The sequence below is a fragment of the Lathyrus oleraceus genome, chromosome 1, assembly GCF_024323335.1.
Source record: "Lathyrus oleraceus cultivar Zhongwan6 chromosome 1, CAAS_Psat_ZW6_1.0, whole genome shotgun sequence".
Lineage (NCBI taxonomy): Eukaryota > Viridiplantae > Streptophyta > Magnoliopsida > Fabales > Fabaceae > Lathyrus > Lathyrus oleraceus.
In genome coordinates, this window is record NC_066579.1 from 342,396,492 (window position 1) to 342,417,852 (window position 21,361).

Below are 21,361 nucleotides of genomic sequence, written 5' to 3' on the forward strand. Positions count from 1 at the left end.
GCCGATATTGTTGCCTCGTATTTATCTCGCTTATCTCTTTTGTGCGTGGCATCGCTTCGATTAGGTTTTGTGCGTTTTTATCTATTTAATTGTTTGTTTGTCGGTATTTTGACTGTATTTCGAATATATTAGAGTTTTCGTATTGTCCGATTATTTGTGATTGTGTTTGTCAGCGTTTTCGTGATGTCGTGTTGATTTTATTATTGCCTAGGGTTATTTATTTAATTACGTGTTGTGCCGTGTGATTTAATCGAGTCTGTTTGAGTCGTGTTGTTGATTTTACTGGTTTACCGGTTTACTGGTTTATTGGTTTTATCAATTTGTCTGTTTTGCTGTGCAAATTGTCATCATTTTTATCGCGTTCGTGTCGCTCGATTTTATCGTATTTTAATCGTGTGCCGTTTAATATTATTTGTGCTTAATATTAATTGTGTTTAGTTGTTAATTAGTTTATTTAATTAGGATTAATATTATATTAGTTTATTATTATTATTATTATATAATATATAAATTATATTATTAATTTATGTTAGATATTTTTTTAGGTTTCCTATTGTTTAAGTAATCTAAATATATATATTATTAATTTATGTTAGATATTTTTTAGGTTTCCTATTGTTTAAGTAATCTAAATATATATTATTAATTTATGTTAGATATTTTTTAGGTTTTCTATTGTTTAAAGTAATCTAAATATATATATATATATAGATGTTGTTAGTAAGAAAGAGGAGGTGGATCAGTAAGGAAAAAAACGTGTGGTGAGAGAAACAGAGAATTGAAAAGAAATATTTTTCCAAAAGTATTACCGTATTTCACTTGTTCTTCATTTTCGGTAACCCAAAATCGTCCCGATTATTCACCGAAACACAAAACCGATTTCATATCTTTGAAGTTCGTTGAGTCCAGGTCACAAATATCCAAGGTTCATTTCATTCCGGCGTCGTTTCACCGATCAAAAGCGACGTTGAAGTCAGGTACTCACGAAGGCAGCCAACACTGCGTCGGTGACGGTTTCCAGCTTTCGGTCGATCATTTGGACGATCAGAAGTTCATCCTCTTCACACAAGGTAATATTCTTCACTTATCTCTGAAATCGGCAAAGTTCCGGCTTGCCGACATGTGTTTTAATATATTATTTATCTAAATATATATATATATATATATATATATATATATATATATATATATATATATATATATATATATATATATTATTTTTGTCTATTATATATCTAAATATATATATATATATAATATATATATATATATATATATATATATATATATATATATATATATTATCTTTGTCTATTATATATTATTTATCTATATATATATATATATATATATATATATATATATATATATATATATATATATATATATATTATTTTTGTCTATTATATATTATTTGTCTAAATGTACATATATATTATTTTTGTCTACTATATATTTATTGTCTAAAAATAAATATATATATATATATATATATATATATATATATATATATATTACTTTTGTTTACTAAATATTGTTTATCTTTTATTATTATTTTGCATATATGTTTTATTTAAATGTTAGTTAAATTAATTATTTGTTTAAATGTTTATTTTAATTAAATGTTTATTTATATCAAATGTTTATTTTGTCTAAAGTAAATGTTTATATTGTTTTTTTATATTTGTTTATGTTGTTACTAACCGTTTCGTTTCAGTTTCAGCTCGATTAACTCCACTAACTATTCGTAATACTAACTATTCATAGCTAACTGTGTTGTAATAATTTACTTTCTCGCATTTTTTATTTTCTGTATTGTGTGTTTAATCGTATTGTTCACGTTTTATGTTAAAAAATCGAAAAATCCAAAAAGAGAAACCCGATGCGATTCCAACGGTCGCCGTATAAGAAACCCTTTTCACACACTCATAAGCTTACTCTTGGGCTTTCCTGTAATGAGCCCATTTATTTATTTCTTTAGGGTCTAGGCTCGTTCAAATCTAAAATCAACAAAACAGACTTTCCCCTTTTCTTTTGGGAGAACTACGTGGATTCTGATTTCTCCATTGCGCCTTGGAGATACGTAGGCATGAAGTCTACGACTTTATCGAGTCCAAAAACAATAAAATCAAGTTCTTTTCTCATCTCCCCAATCAAACGATCAAAGCGAAAAAAGCAAAGTATTCACATAAACATAAGCAAAAAGGTTCCTGTGGAGTACCACAGATGTAGAGGGTGCTAATACCTTCCCTTTGCATAACCAACCCCCGAACCCGTAACTCTAAAGGGATTTATCGTTATTTTTCCCTTCCTCTTTTTGGATAAAATAAAAGACGGTGGCGACTCTTGCATTTAAAATATTTTTCAAACGGGTTAAGTTCAATCAATACTTAATCTCGTGAAAAATCCCGCCGCGACAGAATGGCGGCTCTGCTGGGGACACAATGATTAAACTTATTTGAGGGTTTAGCCTATCTTTGCTTGTTTATATGTTTGCTTTGTGGATATTTGCTAAATTGTATTGTTTGTAATGTTTGTTATTTTGGGTTTTGGGGGATACTTGTGATAAATCCTATACCCGGATTTGGGGCACATTTGAGATAGGATGGATGATAATTCAGGTTGACTTGATAGGAGACAATCCTTACCGAGTTGACTTGAGCCTTTGTCCGCTTGGTGGAGGCCTCTTTGAGGGTGATAGTGTTAAACAAGTCATTTGTGAGGCATTGTTGCTTTCGACGGGCCCGTGAAGCCAAGGACCTTAGTTTACCTTTACCCCATCTTGGCCTTACTTAGGATGTGATGCGGTGACCACTTCGGACCAAAAGTCTGGTTTGGTTGATACGCGATATCACACTCAAGCGAGATTCTTTTGAGAATAATATTGGAAAGCGAGCAGTTGCTTAAACCCGGTATTATCCGAAGAAGGATCCATAACCTTGGGAATTTTTAGAACCCGTTTGGAAGGTGAACCTTAGAACTTATCTGGGGGCTTTGTCCTAAACTCCATGCTGGTGATGAACTTTGAACCTTGTATTGTTTGACCATGTTTGTGTTTGTTGCATTCATGCATGACATGCATTCATTCCCATCATTTCAACCTTTTTCCAAGGAACTTAAAGTGAGGATTGCAAATATTGCAGGAAACATGGATTTTGGACAGAGAAGTGTGAAAAAGTACAATCTCATCAATCCAAAGATAGATGAACTAAAGAAACTGGTTTCTTCGATCGCAGATCCTATTGGTTTCAGAGACAGATATGGGGCACTTATATCTTTATTGACACTTAGGATGGAAGAAGGGTTATTGCAGACATTAGTACAGTTCTATGATCCAGTCTATCACTGTTTCACATTCCCAGACTATCAACTCATGCCTACATTGGAAGAGTATGCCCAGTTGCTTCACATCCCAGTTGCTGATACAATACCTTTCTCTGGTTCAGAAAAGTTACCCGAGCACAGTTCTCTTGCAAAAGTGTTGTACATGAAGAAGTCAGAATTCAAGAATAACTTCACCACCAAAGGAGGACTTCCAGGTTTCACTGCCAAGTTCTTAATGGGGAAGGTTTCTTATTTTTCCAGTCAAGGTTGTGATATTATTGTGGAGCATCTGTTCGCCTTGTTGATCTACGGTTTGTTACTATTTCCTAATATTGAAGGTTTTGTGGATTCATATGCTATACGCATCTTCCTAAGTGGTAATCCTGTTCCAACTTTGCTCGGAGACACCTATCATTCCATCCATTACCGTACTTTGAAAGGAGGAGGAACCATAGTCTGTTGTATACCGTTACTCTACAAATGGTTTGTCTCTCATCTTCCTAAGTCAGCTACTTTTTGGGATCGCAAGTCAGGACTTCAGTGGTCACAGAGGATTATGTCTCTTACCCAGTCAGATATTGCATGGTATAGTAGAGTTTTAGACGATGTGAAGATCATTGATAGTTGCGGGGAGTTCCCCAATGTGCCCCTCATGGGCACAAAGGGAATCATTTCTTATAATCCAGTACTTGCTAGGAGACAACTCGGTTACCCTATGAAGGACAAGCCTCCTAACATTCTTTTAGAAGGTATTTTCTTGAGGGATAACGAGGAGGACCCTACCATGAAAGAGAGAGTAGTAAGAGCTTGGCATCGTGTTTGTTGCAAAGGGCGACTTGAATTGGGTAAGAAAGATTGTACCTCCTATGAGCCGTACCTCCAGTGGATCAGAGCCAGAGCTATACAGTTGAAAATTCCATACCCACATCATGATCCTATCAAACCCGCTCCGTTGAAGACCCCCTACCTTCCGCTAGATGACAAAGAAGAACTCCAAGCCACCTTGGAGAGGGTCAAGAAAGAGAGAGACGCTTGGAAGGATAAGGCCCAGGTGCTCGAAATGGAAAATGAAGAACTTCAGAGACAGTTAAAGGAGCAGAGTGGAGAAGATCGTGCAGGTAAACGTCCAAGGGTGCAAGAGGATTTATTTTCCTCAGGCACAACAGATTACTCCCAGATTCCACAGTCCTCAGGTGCATGGAAAGGTCTTGTAGACAGTTTGGTGAAGGAGAAAGCTTTTATGCAGAAGGCCTATGAAGAAAGAATTGAGAGACTTGAAGGACAACTCCTACTTGTTTATGCTCGTCCTGATGACACATGTCCTTAAATGGTTTTCTTGGTTGTATTTTGGGTTGATAACTTTGTATATTTTGATAAAAATGCTTAAAATGAAAATTTTTGTTTTGTTATCAAAAATGTTTGCAATTCTATCTTTTCCTTCACTTAGAGTTCCTTGGAAAATCATTCATTTTGCATATCCATGCATCACGTGCATACAGGTTGTCTGTCTTGGTCCAGTCTTCTAACAGTTGCTTCCCGCCAGCAGATCCATTTCAAGCTGACGCATAATTACAACACAAGAGCCAACTACAAAAGAAGAATGGAGATAACAGATAACGAGAACCGAGAATTGAAAGCTCAGGTTGCCGAAGCACAAGATGCACAGATCCAGGCGCAAGCACAGGCAACAGAGATGCGCAACCAAATGTTAACCGCCCGTCTATAAGCAGAGGAAGCCTAGGCTAGGGCTCAAGTTCATAGTTCAGGACAGACTTCGGCACAGAATCAACCTCAAATTCAGAATCAGACAACAGCAGCACCCGTCACTACAGGCATCACTTCAGAAATCAACGCTGTCCCAGTCACTTCTGTTACCATCACAGCATCCCGTCCTTGGGAAATACCCAGGGATCTTAATCAAGATAGATATCAACAAGAGTTCGTTCCACCAAATGCTCCTGTCTTCACTAATGTGCCTCCCGTTGTTCACTATACTCCTCACCTAGGAGAACCTGTCTATCACGACCCTACCCCAAGTGAGGATCCTGGTCTCAATGATAGAATGGATGAATTCCAGGATCAGTTTGCGGAATTACAAAAAGAGATAAAAGCTCTTCGTGGGAAAGAACTGTTTGGCAGAGATGTAAATGATATGTGTTTGGTTCCAGACGTAAGGATGCCAGCAAAATTTAAACTACCAGAATTTGAAAAGTACAAAGGAAGTTCTTGTCCACAGACCCATTTGGTTATGTACGTGCGAAAGATGTCAATGTACACCAACGACCAAAGGATGCTCATTCATTGTTTTCAAGACAGCCTTACCGGTGCAGCTTTACGCTGGTATATGGGATTAGATAGTTCTCAGATCAAGACTTTCAACGATTTAGGCGAGGCCTTTATCAAACATTACAAATACAACCTTGATAATGTGCCAGACCGAGATCAGTTGAGGTCCATGTAACAAAGAGAAAAGGAGACATTCCGTGAATACGCGCAAAGGTGGCGCGAAATTGCAGCACAGGTTGTTCCACCTATGGAAGAAAAGGAGATGACGAAAGTGTTCTTAAAGACTCTTGATACTTTTTATTACGAGAGGATGATTTCAAGCGCTCCTACAGACTTTACTGACATGGTAAACATGGGAGTCCGTTTAGAGGAAGCAGTTCGAGAAGGGCGTCTAGTTAGAGAAGGAAGTTCATCTTCAAGCGGGGCAAAGAGGTACGGCGGTTTTATGAAAAAGAAGGAACAAGAAACTAATGTTGTGTCCTATAATCATCCAAGAAGGATCAATTATCCTTACCATTCCCAACACCAACATATAGCAGCCGTGACTCCAGTAATCACTTCCGCTCCAGTTCAAGTCCAATACCCTCAGCAGCGTACCAACCGCTTCCAACAGAATACTCAGTATCAGCAACAACATCAACCTCAACAACATCAACATCAGTTACAACAACGTCCACCACAGCAACAAAGAAGAACCAATTTTGATCCAATTCCGATGTCATATGCAGAATTGTATCCAGCTTTGATCGCTAAAAACCTTGTGCAACCACGACCACGACCTCCTGTACCAGAAGTGCTACCTTGGTGGTACAAGCCAGAGGTATCTTGTCCCTTTCATCAGAATGCTCCAGGTCATGACTTAGACAACTGTTTTGCTTTAAAGTTGGAAGTACAGAAGTTGACAAGAGCAGGTATCCTAACCTTCAAGAACATGGGTCCCAATGTGAAGGACAATCCAATGCCAAGTCATGGTCCTTCATCAGTGAACAATATAGAAGTTTCTCTCAATGAACAACGTGTTACGAAGATAGAGGAGATTCAACAGTCTTTGGTTGAAATTCATGCTGTTTTATGTGCTCATGGTCTATTCCAACATGACCACCAGATCTGTGGTACATGTTCAGTCAATTCAAGAGGTTGTAGAAAGATTCAAGATGATTTGCAAGGCGTCCTTGATCAGGGTTTGATTCAGATTTCTAGACAAGTGAGTTCTCCAGAATCATAAGAACAAGAGGTGAATGTCATCATTCCTTGCTTCAACATTCCAGAGAAAGTAGAGATATCTTATCATCCGAGGGAGCCAGTGGTGATTTGCCCTCCGGGCCCAATGCCTTACACTTCAGATAAAGCGGTCCCCTACCGCTATGCAGCAACTATTATTGAGAACGGTAAAGAGGTCGAGATTAAAACCTTAGCCTCAGTTACCAATATCACAGCAAATAGCCGAATGACGCGCAGTGGCCATGTGTTCGCTCCGCCGGTTACCCCAAGTAGAAATGTTGAGAAAGATCCAGTAGTCGTGGTACCAGTGACAAGAGAAGCAGAAGGGCAAACAAGTAATTCAACCCTTGACAAAGAAATAGATGAACTACTCAGAATTATCAAGCTCAGTGACTACAAAGTGGTAGATCAGTTGCTACAGACACCATCAAAAATCTCGATCCTGTCCTTATTATTGAACTCAGCTGTCCACAGAGAAGCACTACTGAAGGTGCTTGATCAAGCCTTTGTAGAACAGGATATAACAGCAGAGCAATTCAACAATGTTGTAGGCAGCATCACTTCGTGCAATGGCTTAGGCTTTTGTGATGAAGAACTGCCAGAAGAAGGAAAGAATCACAACTTCGCTCTCCATATCTCAGCCAATTGTCAAGGGGATTCTTTGTCTAATATCCTAATTGACACCGGTTCATCTCTGAATGTCATGCCCAAGTCTACCTTGTTGAAGCTAAAGTATAAAGGGGGGCAAATGCGACACAGTGGAATTATTGTGAAAGCGTTCGATGGATCAAGAAAATCAGTCATTGGAGAGGTTGATTTGCCTATTGGTATTCGACCTCATGTATTCCAGATCACTTTCCAGGTTATGGATATAGTGCCAGCTTATAGCTGTCTGCTCGGACGCCCATGGATTAATGAGGTGGGTGCCATTACATCCACGTTACACCAGAAGTTAAATTTTTTCAAGAATGGGCAAATAGTGACGGTTAATGGGGAGCAGGCTATGCTGATCAACCACCTTTCATCGTTTAGTGTGATAGAAGCAGACGAAACGACTGTTCAAACTCCATTTCAGGCCCTGACCATCGATGATTACAAGAAAAGTGAAGGTTCAATCGCGTCATTCAAAGACGCCCAGCAGATTGTCAAGACAGGTCCTACAGAAATGTGGGGCAAGGTGATAGAGTTGCCAGAAAACGTTAACCATGCAGGATTAGGCTTTGTTGATGGAAAACAAGTGCAGACTTCAGTGGTGCGACCTTTCAAAGATATCTTTCACAGCGGTGGGGTTATCAACATGGTAGCAGTTGAGGAGGATACTTTTGAGGGAAAGACAGAAGACGAAGGCCCCAGATTTGTGACACCAGGAGTAGTTATGAAGAACTGGACCGCAGTTGACATCCCACATTGTGTCCACATATCAAAGTAATTAAGCTTTTCAGTTTTCAAAAATCTTTCGCTTTAGCCCGAAGCGCGAAGCATTAATTTTGTAAAATGGGCACTTTTGTCAAAAACATACTATCCATGAAAAAGATCTTTTGTGTTCCTATACACTTGTGTCCTTTTATCTTTTCAGCTTTTTCGGAAAATGGTAACACAAAAAAAACCTTAAAAAGAACACATTTTTGCATGTCATGGTCAGTCCTCTAAAAACAATTGTTTGTACAGGTTACTTAAACCCGTTGAACACAATGACATCATGCCCTCTCCCAACTTTGAACATTCTGTATTCGAAGCTGAAGAGGAAGAGCGGGATGAGATTCCAGAAGAGGTCGCCCGCCAGCTTGAAAATGAAGAAGACACTATTCAGCCATACAAGGAGCCTTTGGAACAGTCAACTTGGGTTCGGAAGATATTGTGAAAGAAGTCAAAATTGGAGCATTGTTATCCCCACAGGTCAAGGAGCAATTGATCAGCCTGTTGAAAGAGTATGTAGATGTGTTTGCTTGGTTTTATCAAGATATGCCTGGTCTCGACACTGACATCGTAGAGCACAAGTTACCTTTGAAGCCAGAATGTCCACCGGTCAAACAGAAATTAAGAAGAACACATCCAGATATGGCCGTCAAAATTAAAGAAGAAGTTCTGAAGCAAATAGATGCTGGTTTTCTTGCCACTTCAGTGTATCCAGAGTGGATAGCAAATATTGTGCCAGTTCCTAAGAAGGACGGGAAGGTACGAATGTGTGTCGACTATCGTGACTTAAATAGAGCAAGCCCAAAGGATGATTTCCCCCTGCCTCACATTGACATGTTGGTAGACAATACAGCAAAGTTTGACATATTCTCCTTCATGGACGGATTCTCCGGGTATAACCAGATCAAAATGGCTCCCGAAGACATGGAAAAAACTACATTCATAACACCATGGGGAACATTCTATTATCAAGTGATGCCGTTTGGGTTGAAGAACGCAGGTGCTACTTACCAGCGAGCCATGACAACGCTCTTTCACGACATGATGCACAAAGAGATTGAGGTTTTTGTGGATGACATGATCGCGAAGTCTCGTTCAGAAGAAGGTCACTTAGTAGATCTATTTAAGCTGTTTCAACGATTGAGGAAGTTCCGTCTTCGCCTCAATCCGAACAAATGCACATTTGGCGTCAGGTCAGGTAAACTCTTGGGCTTCATTGTCAGCCAAAAAGGCATTGAAGTTGATCCAGATAAAGTAAAAGCTATCCAAGAGATGCCCGCACCAAAAACCGAAAGGCAAGTGAGAGGTTTTCTAGGACGATTGAATTACATATCCCGGTTTATTTCTCACATGACTGCCACTTGTGAACCTATCTTCAAATTGCTGAGAAAGAGTCAGAATTGTGTTTGGACAGAGGATTGTCAGAAAGCATTTGACAGTATCAAAGAGTACCTCATGGAGCCTCCTATCTTGTTACCACCTGTTGCTGGAAGACCGTTGGTTATGTATTTGACAGTGCTTGAGAATTCTATGGGCTGTATTCTGGGTCAACAAGACGAAACTGGAAAGAAAGAGCATGCCATTTACTACTTAAGCAAGAAATTTACTGACTGTGAATCACGATACTCCTTACTCGAGATGACATGTTGTGCATTGGCTTGGGCTGCTAAGAGATTGAGGCAGTATATGTTAAGTCACACCACTTGGTTGATATCCAAAATGGATCCAATCAAGTACATTTTTGAGAAGCCTGCACTCACTGGTAAGATTGCAAGATGGCAGATGCTGTTATCAGAATACGACATTGAGTATCATACCCAGAAAGCTATCAAGAGCAGTGTGTTGGCTGAGTACCTTGCTCACCAACCCGTTGAAGATCACGATGATAATGAGGATGAGTTTCCTGATGAAGATGTCATGTTCCTAAAATCCAGAGATTGTAAAGAGCCACTTCCTGAAGAAGGGCCTGAACCAGATTCTCAATGGGGTTTAGTATTTGATGGAGCTTCCAACGTTTATGGACATGGAGTAGGTGCAGTCATTATCACTCCAGAAGGTTCTCATATTCCTTTCACGGCAAGAATTTGCTTTGAATGTACAAACAACATTGCTGAATATGAAGCCTGTATCATGGGTCTTGAAGAAGCCATTGACCTCCGCATCAAAAATCTTACTGTTTATGGTGACTCAACGTTAGTTATCAATCAGATCAAAGGAGAATGGGAAACACGCCACCCTGGCTTGATCCCATACAAAGACTATGCAAGAAGATTGTTGACTTTCTTCACCAAGGTTGAATTGCATCACATTCCTCGGGATGAGAATCATATGGCGGATGCTCTAGCTACGTTGTCTTCAATGTATCAAGTGGGTTTTCCAAACGAAGTACCCAGAATTGTGATCAAGCGACTTGATAGACCAGCACATGTGTTTACAGCTGAGGCCAGTTTTGATGATAAACCATGGTACCACGATATCAAGCATTTCCTTCAGACTCAGGAGTATCCTCTTGGAGCAACAGAAAAAGATAAAAAGACTTTGAGAAGATTGTCAGGCAGTTTCTTCCTTAATCAGAATGTGCTCTATAAGAGGAATTATGGCATGGTCTTACTCAGATGTGTTGATAAAAAGGAAGCAGAAATGTTGATGAAAGAAGTTCACGAAGGGTCCTTTGGTACTCATGCAAACGGCCACTCTATGTCAAGAAAGATGTTGAGAGCTGGTTACTACTGGTTGACCATGGAATCAGATTGCTGCAAATTTGTAAAGAAGTGTCACAAATGTCAGATCTACGCTGATAAGGTTCATGTACCACCAACCTTTTTGAATGTGATTTCTGCTCCTTGGCCATTCTCAATGTGGGGCATTGACATGATCGGTATGATTGAACCCAAAGCTTCCAACGGACACCGTTTCATTCTTGTGGCAATTGATTACTTCACCAAATGGGTGGAAGCAGCTTCGTATGGAAAGGTGACAAAGCAAGTGGTGGTCAGATTCATCAAAAATAATCTCATTTGCCGATATGGCATTCCAAACAAGATCATCACTGACAATGGCTCCAATCTGAACAACAAAATGATGGATGAATTATGTGAAAGTTTCAGGACCGAGCATCACAACTCTTCTCCTTACCGTCCCAAGATGAATGGGGCAGTTGAAGCTGCAAATAAGAATATCAAGAAGATCATTCAAAAGATGGTCGTTACCTACAAAGATTGGCATGAAATGCTGCCTTTTGCACTACACGGATATAGAACATCAGTCCGTACTTCAACTGGGGCAACCCCATTTTCACTTGTATACGGTATGGAAGCTGTGTTACCGATAGAGGTTGAAATTCCATCAATGAGGATACTAATGGAAACTCAGTTGTTAGAGGCTGAATGGTGTCAAAGCAGATACGATCAGTTAAATTTGATTGAAGAAAAAAGAATGACTGCCTTGTGCCATGGACAGTTATATCAAAAGAGAATGAAGCAGGCATTTGATAGGAAGGTTAAGCCGAGAGAATTCAAAGAGGGTGACCTTGTGCTCAAGAAGATGATACTATTTCACAATGATTCTAGGGGCAAGTGGACTCCTAACTATGAAGGACCCTATGTTGTCAAGAAAGCCTTCTCAGGCGGTGCTTTAATTCTTACAAACATGGATGGTGAAGAGTTTCCACGTCCCGTGAATACAGATGCAGTCAAGAAATACTTCGCCTAAAAAATGAAAAGAACAGCTCGCTAAGTTGAAAACCCGAAAGGGCGGCTTAGGCAAAAATGAGCGTCTCGGTGGACTGAAAACCTGAAAGGGCGGTCCAAGCAGAAATTAGAAACATAAAAAAACAAAGAGAATATTATCCCGGTAGATTGAAAACCCGAAAGGGCAATCTAGGCAAAAGTTAGGGATTTCAGGCAAGTAACTGCATAACAGAGATAAGATCATTGAAGTATCAGAATATTTTCAACAGTTCTCCAACTTTCTCAAGGCTGCAATACAGGTCAAAAGTGGAAGAGAGAATGATGTCATTGTAGTTCAACGTACCCTTTTTCCACGAAATTACCATTTTCCAATTTGTAAAGATCTATGGAATCACGCTGTTGGCTGATTACCATCCTATCAAATCAATTTGAACCTTTCTATATTTCTTGGCACTCTTAATTTTCATTTCAATTTACGAAAGTTCTTTTACTTTGACAGATATGTTTTGAAACAAAAGTTTTGAATTAAAAACAGTTTTTGAAAAATATAAAGATTATTTATTTTGATTTGTGGACATCAATAAAAGGATTGAGACACGTGGTCCCAGTAATTCTGAAATCATGTGATTCCAACTAGACATGTTCATATTACTATCCTTATATGTATATGATGAAAAAATCTCCACAGGTGTCTTGGCAGTAATATTTCTCCAGCAGAGGTTGTGATTCTGGATATCCCCAACTATGCTTCCTAGTTTTCCTCAAGAGATCATGCAAGAAATATTTCAAGAAGTTTATTCCCTTCACTTGGGGCATGAAGACTCCCCAGTTTAATTGATCATGAAGACTTTGATCCAGGTTTTAAGTTACAGATTTGGCCTATGGGATTACTACAGGTATTTCCCCAGTAATTTATTAAAGCGGGATCAGCAATGTCCCCAGCAAAGGATGGGAAGGAAGATTTGATTTCCCTGAGCAGGAGTAATACAGAGGTCTCCATCCCTCAGCGAGTGAAGAAAGTTGATATTCAGAAACTACAGGGAATCTCCTGTTGTTCTCTGTCCATTCAATAGAAGGATATGTCTCCGCCTCAGTAATGTTTTGTAGTAAAAGAAGAGTGTGTTATGCATTTTAAGCAAATTCAAGAATTGCAGGATTTCTCCTGAATTCTCATTTATATTCAAAGGTCAGACATCACTGTTCCCCGACAGAGTCTCCCAGAGGAAAGATCTCGTAACCAGATATCAGACACCATAATCCCCTGCAGAGTCTTCAGATACAGAAAGTCTCCATGATAATTAAAGCAAAAAAATCAAGGATAGATTTCCCCTATATTCTTATTCCCTGGAAAGATACCACCTATCCCCAGCGGACTTTATCCCCAGCGGAGTCTTCCAGAAGAATAATCCCTTCTGCATTATCAGCAAATTCAAGAATTGCAGGACTTCTCTTACAATATCATCTTATTTCCAGAGGATAACACCTTGTATCCCCAGCGGAGTCCTCAGAAAGGTCTAATCCTCATATACCTCACAAATTCAAGAACCACAGGGAATCTCCTGCATTTTTGAAGTAGAAGGCGTCTCCATTCTTCTACGGAATCCTCAGCAGAGACAGACTTTTAAAGAAACCTGGATATGGTGCTCTTGTACCAATTCCCCAGCAAGTCTTTGTACTACTCCCTAGCGAGTCTCAGTGCAAATCTCCAGCAAGTCCTTATGCAGCTGTTAACATTTTTAGTTATTCCTAGTTTTGTCTGTCCATCATGCATTCATTACTAAATATTCATGCATATCTATGACATATCATGCTTGCATTCATATGCACCTTGTTTCCTTGTTTATATTGTGGGTTGAGTCAATCTCTCCATATAGAGTATCCTCATAAGCAGCAAAATACCTTTTATTGGTCATGTTCCCCACAGAGATCTATGCCTCGTGGAAGATGGTTGTTTCAGTTGTAAATCCTGATGAGTTCATTCCTCTTCAGTTGAAGTCTTGTTTGACCGTTTCATTCTAAGTTCTATCCTAGTTTGAACCTCGTGTCTCCAGATAAAGCTCAAAAATTGCCAGTAAAAGAAGGCAACAATATAGTCTTTGTGACTCTCATTCAGTAAAACAGACATGACAGATATTGTGTCCAAGTCCTTTATACCTTCATCTTTGAGTTGGTACCCGTTACAAACTTGAGTTACCTACATCCATGAGTGGTAACCTTTGTTATCCCTCGGATAAATTATTTACTATCTCCATCTATGAGTTGATAACATCCTCACAGAAAGTTCCATGGTTCTACCTGCAACTTTGAGCTGGTAGTGTGCTTTCGTCTTTGAGTTTAGCACATATTCCTTTTGATTCCACCTTCGTCTTTGAGTTGGTGAAGTACCTGCAACTTTGAGCTGGTAATATGCATTCATCTTTGAGTTCGCACATTTTCCTGTGATTCCATCTTCGTCTTTGGGTTGATGGAGTACCTTCATCTATGAGTAGGGTATGTTTGATCCTTGTTGAACTGATAGTGTGCTTTCATCTTTGAGTCTGCACAGATAACTTCTGATTCCATCTTCGTCTTTGAGTGGATGGAGTACCTTCATCTATGAGTTAGGTACATTTTGTCCTTCCACCGTCATCTTTGAGTCGGTAATGATAAACATCTCCAGGAGAATATGTTCTAAATTCTTTTAAACACCTTTGTCAATGAATCGGTGGTTGCCTTCAACTTTGAGTCGGCATTTCTCTGTCTACCTCATCAATGAGTTGGTAGTGCGCATTCAACTGTAAGTCTGCACAATGATCCTTAGATCTGATTCTTCATCTACACCATCATCAATGAGTTGGAATTTGATTTCCCTAGCAGTGTTATTATCAATCTTTTGAAGCTTGCCTTCAACTTTGAGTTGGCATGTCTTGTTTACCTCATCAATGAGTGGGTAGTGAGCTGTCAACCATGAGTTAACGCAGTTCGATTCTTATTATGCCCTTGTTATACCTTCATCCTTGAGTTGGTATTGATCTTTTCTGTTACCTCCATCTTTGAGTTGGTAATGTACTGTCACATCAGTACTCTTGTTATATTGATCTTTTCCCACTTTCATCTATGAGATAGTGATGTATCGTCAACATTGAGTCGATATCTCTTTTCCTCCTATTTTCCATCTATGAATAGGTAGTGAATCTTCCCCAGCTGAGTGTTCTCAGTGTTTACCTTCATGCATTGAGTTGGTGTATGTCCTTCCCCAGTAGAGTTTGCACTCCTGTGTCTCTGTGTCTGTCTGTCTTTTGCATCATGCATACATGCATTTGCGGTCAAATTTTGTGGCGTTTGTCATATTTAATTACCTTACGCCATTCGATAGCCTCCGGCTATCTGGCCTAAGTTAATTAAATAGGGGCATCTGTCGCACCCCAAAATTTGACTTTGGCTTTGTTGACCACATCTTGATTAATCTCGTTGTCTCGTATTCATCTCAATTTCTTAAACTTCGCGTGACAACTGGTTTGATTAGGTTTTGTGTGTTTTCGTTGCTTACCGTGTTGTATTTCGTTGTTTTAGCAAAACCTGGCCGATATCGTTGCCTCGTATTTATCTCGCTTATCTCTTTTGTGCGTGGCATCGCTTCGATTAGGTTTTGTGCGTTTTTATCTATTTAATTGTTTGTTTGTCGGTATTTTGACTGTATTTCGAATATATTAGAGTTTTCGTATTGTCCGATTATTTGTGATTGTGTTTGTCAGTGTTTTCGTGATGTCGTGTTGATTTTATTATTGCCTAGGGTTATTTATTTAATTACGTGTTGTGCCGTGTGATTTAATCGAGTCTGTTTGAGTCGTGTTGTTGATTTACTGGTTTACCGGTTTACTGGTTTATTGGTTTTATCAATTTGTCTGTTTTGCTGTGCAAATTGTCATCATTTTTATCGCGTTCGTGTCGCTCGATTTTATCGTATTTTAATCGTGTGCCGTTTAATATTATTTGTGCTTAATATTAATTGTGTTTAGTTGTTAATTAGTTTATTTAATTAGGATTAATATTATATTAGTTTATTATTATTATTATTATATAATATATAAATTATATTATTAATTTATGTTAGATATTTTTTTAGGTTTCCTATTGTTTAAGTAATCTAAATATATATTATTAATTTATGTTAGATATTTTTTAGGTTTCCTATTGTTTAAGTAATCTAAATAAATATTATTAATTTATGTTAGATATTTTTTAGGTTTCCTATTGTTTAAAGTAATCTAAATATATATATATAGATGTTGTTAGTAAGAAAGAGGAGGTGGATCAGTAAGGAAAAAAACGTGTGGTGAGAGAAACAGAGAATTGAAAAGAAATATTTTTCCAAAAGCATTACCGCATTTCACTTGTTCTTCATTTTCGGTAACCCAAAATCGTCCCGATTATTCACCGAAACACAAAACCGATTTCATATCTTTGAAGTTCGTTGAGTCCAGGTCACAAATATCCAAGGTTCATTTCATTCCGGCGTCGTTTCACCGATCAAAAGCGACGTTGAAGTCAGGTACTCACGAAGGCAGCCAGCATTGCGTCGGTGACGGTTTCCAGCTTTCTGTCGATCATTTGGACGATCAGAAGTTCATCCTCTTCACACAAGATAATATTCTTCACTTATCTCTGAAATCGGCAAAATTCCGGCTTGCCGACATGTGTTTTAATATATTATTTATCTAAATATATATATATATATATATATATATATATATATATATATTATTTTTGTCTATTATATATATATATATATATATATATATATATATAATAGACAAAAATAATATATATATATATATATTATTTTTGTCTATTATATATTATTTGTCTAAATGTACATATATATTATTTTTGTCTACTATATATTTATTGTCTAAAAATAAATAAATATATATATATATATATATATATATATATATATATATATATATATATATATATATATATATATATATATATATATATATATATATATATATATATATATATATATATATATATATATATATATATATATATATATATATATTACTTTTGTTTACTAAATATTGTTTATCTTTTATTATTATTTTGCATATATGTTTTATTTAAATGTTAGTTAAATTAATTATTTATTTAAATGTTTATTTTAATTAAATGTTTATTTATATCAAATGTTTATTTTGTCTAAAGTAAATGTTTATATTATTTTTTTATATTTGTTTATGTTGTTACTAACCGTTTCGTTTCAGTTTCAGCTCGATTAACTCCACTAACTATTCGTAATACTAACTATTCATAGCTAACTGTGTTGTAATAATTTACTTTCTCGCATTTTTTATTTTCTGTATTGTGTGTTTAATCGTATTGTTCACGTTTTATGTTAAAAAATCGAAAAATCCAAAAAGAGAAACCTGATGCGATTCCAACGGTCGCCGTTTAAGAAACCCTTTTCACACACTCATAAGCTTACTCTTGGGCTTTCCTGTAATGAGCCCATTTATTTATTTCTTTAGGGTCTAGGCTCGTTCAAATCTAAAATCAACAAAACAGACTTTCCCCTTTTCTTTTGGGAGAACTACGTGGATTCTGATTTCTCCATTGCGCCTTGGAGATACGTAGGCATGAAGTCTACGACTTTATCGAGTCCAAAAACAATAAAATCAAGTTCTTTTCTCATCTCCCCAATCAAACGATCAAAGCGAAAAAAGCAAAGCATTCACATAACATAAGCAAAAAGGTTCCTGTGGAGTACCACAGATGTAGAGGGTGCTAATACCTTCCCTTTGCATAACCAACCCCCGAACCCGTAACTCTAAAGGGATTTATCGTTATTTTTCCCTTCCTCTTTTTGGATAAAATAAAAGACGGTGGCGACTCTTGCATTTAAAATATTTTTCAAACGGGTTAAGTTCAATCAATACTTAATCTCGTGAAAAATCCTGCCGCGACAGTGGGGCTTTAATGTTTGCAACTATGGATGGTGAAAACTTCACTTCCCCTGTGAACTCAGACGCAGTTAAAAAATACTTCGCATAAAATAGACCCGCTGGACAGTAAAAAGAATAGTCCAGGCAAAAAATGGGCATCCCGGCGAACCAAGAAAATGAAAAGGTTCGGGCAAAAATTAGGGACAAAAATAAAAAAAGATTGTACACCCGATAAGTTGAAAACCTGAAAAGGCAACTTAGGCAAAAATGGGTATCCCGGTGGATTGAAAACCCGAAAAGGGCGATCCAGGCAAAAGTTAGGGATTAAGCGAATGACTGCGTTCTGAGTAGTTCTGAATCTCATCTCGTGCCAATGAATGGAAATTTTTGAAGGATAGGAAACAGTCCAATCACTCTTTCAGAAAGTTGATCATCTGGAGGATCTTGAAGACGGGCAAGTCATAGCAGAATTGGAACCCAATAGAAATCCCTTTCACATTGCCATTAGATTAATTTCTGTTTTTATCTATTGTGCGATTACCTCTTTCCAGGGATTGCTTCTTAATGTAAATGCCTATTCAGAGGCCATTCAATCAATAAAATCATGTTATTCAGTATATCTCTGTTTTCATTTTCATTTTACTGTTTTGTTTGCAAAAATGACGTCCGAATTTTTGATAAACATTGCATCATGACACATAAGGGCTTTACAGGTACATGCTTAATAAACATTTAAAATTGCTGTAAATTTTAAGTGCTTTGGATCGTCTATTCAGAACAGGTGCCCTCGGGGCATTTCCTTAAAATCCCCTGTAGATGATCGTGAATATCTTCCCCAGTGAAGTCACCAACAGACGAATTCGGTGTCTTATCCCTACAGAGCTGATCAGAGCGTTGGATTCTTCAATCCCCAGCAGTTTCTCACCACCGTACTTCCCCAAGCGGTTGTTTCAGGACATACACTCCCCAGTAGAGTTGACAGTACCAGACTACATATCCCCAACGGGGTTGACAGTGCCAGACTTTATCTTCCCAGTAGAAGTGGCTGCTCCTTAGAGTTCGATGCCAGATCGATAATCCCAATGCCAGATCCATGGTTTCTTTCCTTGAAGCAGAACCTCGGTACCGTATCAGTGTTTGCTTCCCCTGCTGAGTCATCTCTCGCAAATCGTGGTTGCCAGAACCATTGTAGCTTTCCTCAGCAGCAGGCTTCCAATGCCATTCTTTCCCCGATCAGAGTCTCGGTATGGCCATAACACCGCATGGCTAGTCATCTCCCCACAGAGTTCTTTGCGCTGTGCATCTCCAACAGCCTTGCCAAGGTCCAGAAGATGGTGATCATTTCCCCAGTAGATCCCCTTGCCTCAACTTGGCATTCTACCCAGCATTTCGCATCCCTGCATGTAGAATCATATTGCATTGCATCCTTCCAAATCGCGTAGCATTTCCATTTTCATGGAGCATTACGCCATTGAAAAATTCAAACATACGCATGTAAGCATAAAACATTCTCGGTATCCCAAGTGATAAGCTAGAAGTTGTTTCCAGTACTCAGACTGAAGATTGTTCATGACTTACCTTTGTTATCCCCAGCAAGTGTCATTGGCCCATGCGCCGCCTCTATTATCATTCCCTATTTCTGCCAATGCTGACAGGCATGAAGTTTTCCGGTATCCAGACCGAAGTGGCATTCAGGCCAGTTTTCTGGTATCCAAACCGAAGTGGCATTCAGGCCAGTTTTCCGGTATCCAGACTGAAGTGGCATTCAGGCCAGTGTTCCGATGTTCAGATCGAAGAAGTTTCCGACGATCAGGTCGATGCGACTTGTGGCGTTCAGGCCAGTTTTCCGATATTCATATCGAAGTGGCATTCAGGCCAGTTTTCCGGTATCCAGACCGAAGTGGCATTCAGGCCAGTGTTCCGATGTTCAGATCGAAGAAGTTTCCGACGGTCAGGTCGATGCGACTTGTGACGTTCAGGCCAGTTTTCCGATATTCAGATCGAAGTGGAATTCAAGCCAGTTTTCCCGATATTCAGATCGAAGTGGCATTCAGGCCAAGTCTTTCCGATGTTCAGATCGAAGAAGTTTCCGATGTTCAGGTCGATGCAACTTGTGGCATTCAGGCCAATTTTCCGATGTTCAGATCGAAGTCATTTCCAGTATTCAGACTGATGAGCGGCATTCAGGCCATGGTTATTTCTGTGTTACCATTTATTTTGGTATCCAAGTTAACATTCTTTTTCGGTATTCAGACTGACTTTCACCATACCAGACGGATTCTTCTTTCAAGACCACCTCTTTGCCGATTCTGACAGACATTGTTACTTCACTTCACTTCAGTGCAAATTTTTGGGCTTTTATTGTATTCAATCCCTTGATACCTCGAAAGCACGAAAGCAGCTGCCATCTTCTTTCCGGGTCTCCAGTTGATTGAATAGGGGCAGCTGTAATACCCCAAAATTTACCCTTCATCTTTCCTGAAAAAAAAAAACAAAAAAAAAACAAAAAAAAATTAATTAATTAATTAATTAAATAAATAAATAAAATAAATAAATAAAATATAACAAATTATTTTGGACTTGGGTCTCCCTCATTTGAGCCCACTACCCACGAAAATCAGTATATAAATACTGAAGTTTCAGTAGAGGAGGGACACTTGGAGTTACACTGGGAGATTCACTTGAGAAAAAGGGAGGGAAGCAAAATACTCTGAGGTTTCCTTGGAACAAAACCCTGAGGAAAAAGATAGTGAGAGAAGAACTAACAGAGTTCAGAGCAGCCTCCAAACCCTGAAGGGAACTCAACTTGTAAACCTCACGGGTGCAACTCAATTTCAATCAAGCTCTCCAATCAGGTTTGCCCTATATCCATCATCTTTATGCCTTTAATTTGAATGCTCTAAATGTATGAGGTATTATGGGTGAATTTGATACCTTTTTTGTGAGCCTTTTGTGAATTTTGATGGAATTATTCATGTGGTTACATTTTGATTTGGGGGCAACCCTTGATTACCCTATTTTTTTTGTCTCTAACCTGTTTGTTGAGTTTTTGTGAGGGCTCACATGACTTTTTGCAGAGATAATTTGCGTGGTTTTCCCACTTTATTTGTGGGATACCCCCTGGAGGTTTCATTCCGATTACCTGTACTGACTCACTTTCTTTGATGGTGTTTAGCTTGGAAGGATCCCTGGGTTTCCCATTCCTCTAACTGCTGTTACTTCGGATCTTTATCCGTGTGGTACTTTTACATTTTTCCCGCATTTTACTGCTTTCCTAGCTGGAAGACCTCGATAGGTGGCAATGTTTTGTGCTTACTTTATGCAGGTTCCTTTGTCCAGGGTTAAGAGCTATGAGGTCTTATCCTCATTACCCTTTTGCATGCGCGTTCCTACAATGCAAACAAACCCTTCATTGATTTTTCTTCTCCATAACACACGTTTACTCCTTCTACTACAGGCGAGTAAGTCTCCAAAGGTCGAGCATCCGGTAGATTGCGT

General features: G+C 38.4%; 1 protein-coding gene across 1 annotated transcript in view; it reads left to right on the forward strand.

The window, feature by feature from the left end:
- The first annotated feature begins 6,937 nt into the window (after positions 1-6,937).
- Positions 6,938-21,361, forward strand: part of LOC127105834 (uncharacterized) — a 42,994-nt gene continuing 28,570 nt past the window's right edge. The window contains exon 1 of the mRNA XM_051043050.1: positions 6,938-8,200. Coding sequence (XP_050899007.1) covers positions 6,938-8,200 — 1,263 coding nt within the window. The remainder of the gene's footprint in view (positions 8,201-21,361) is intronic.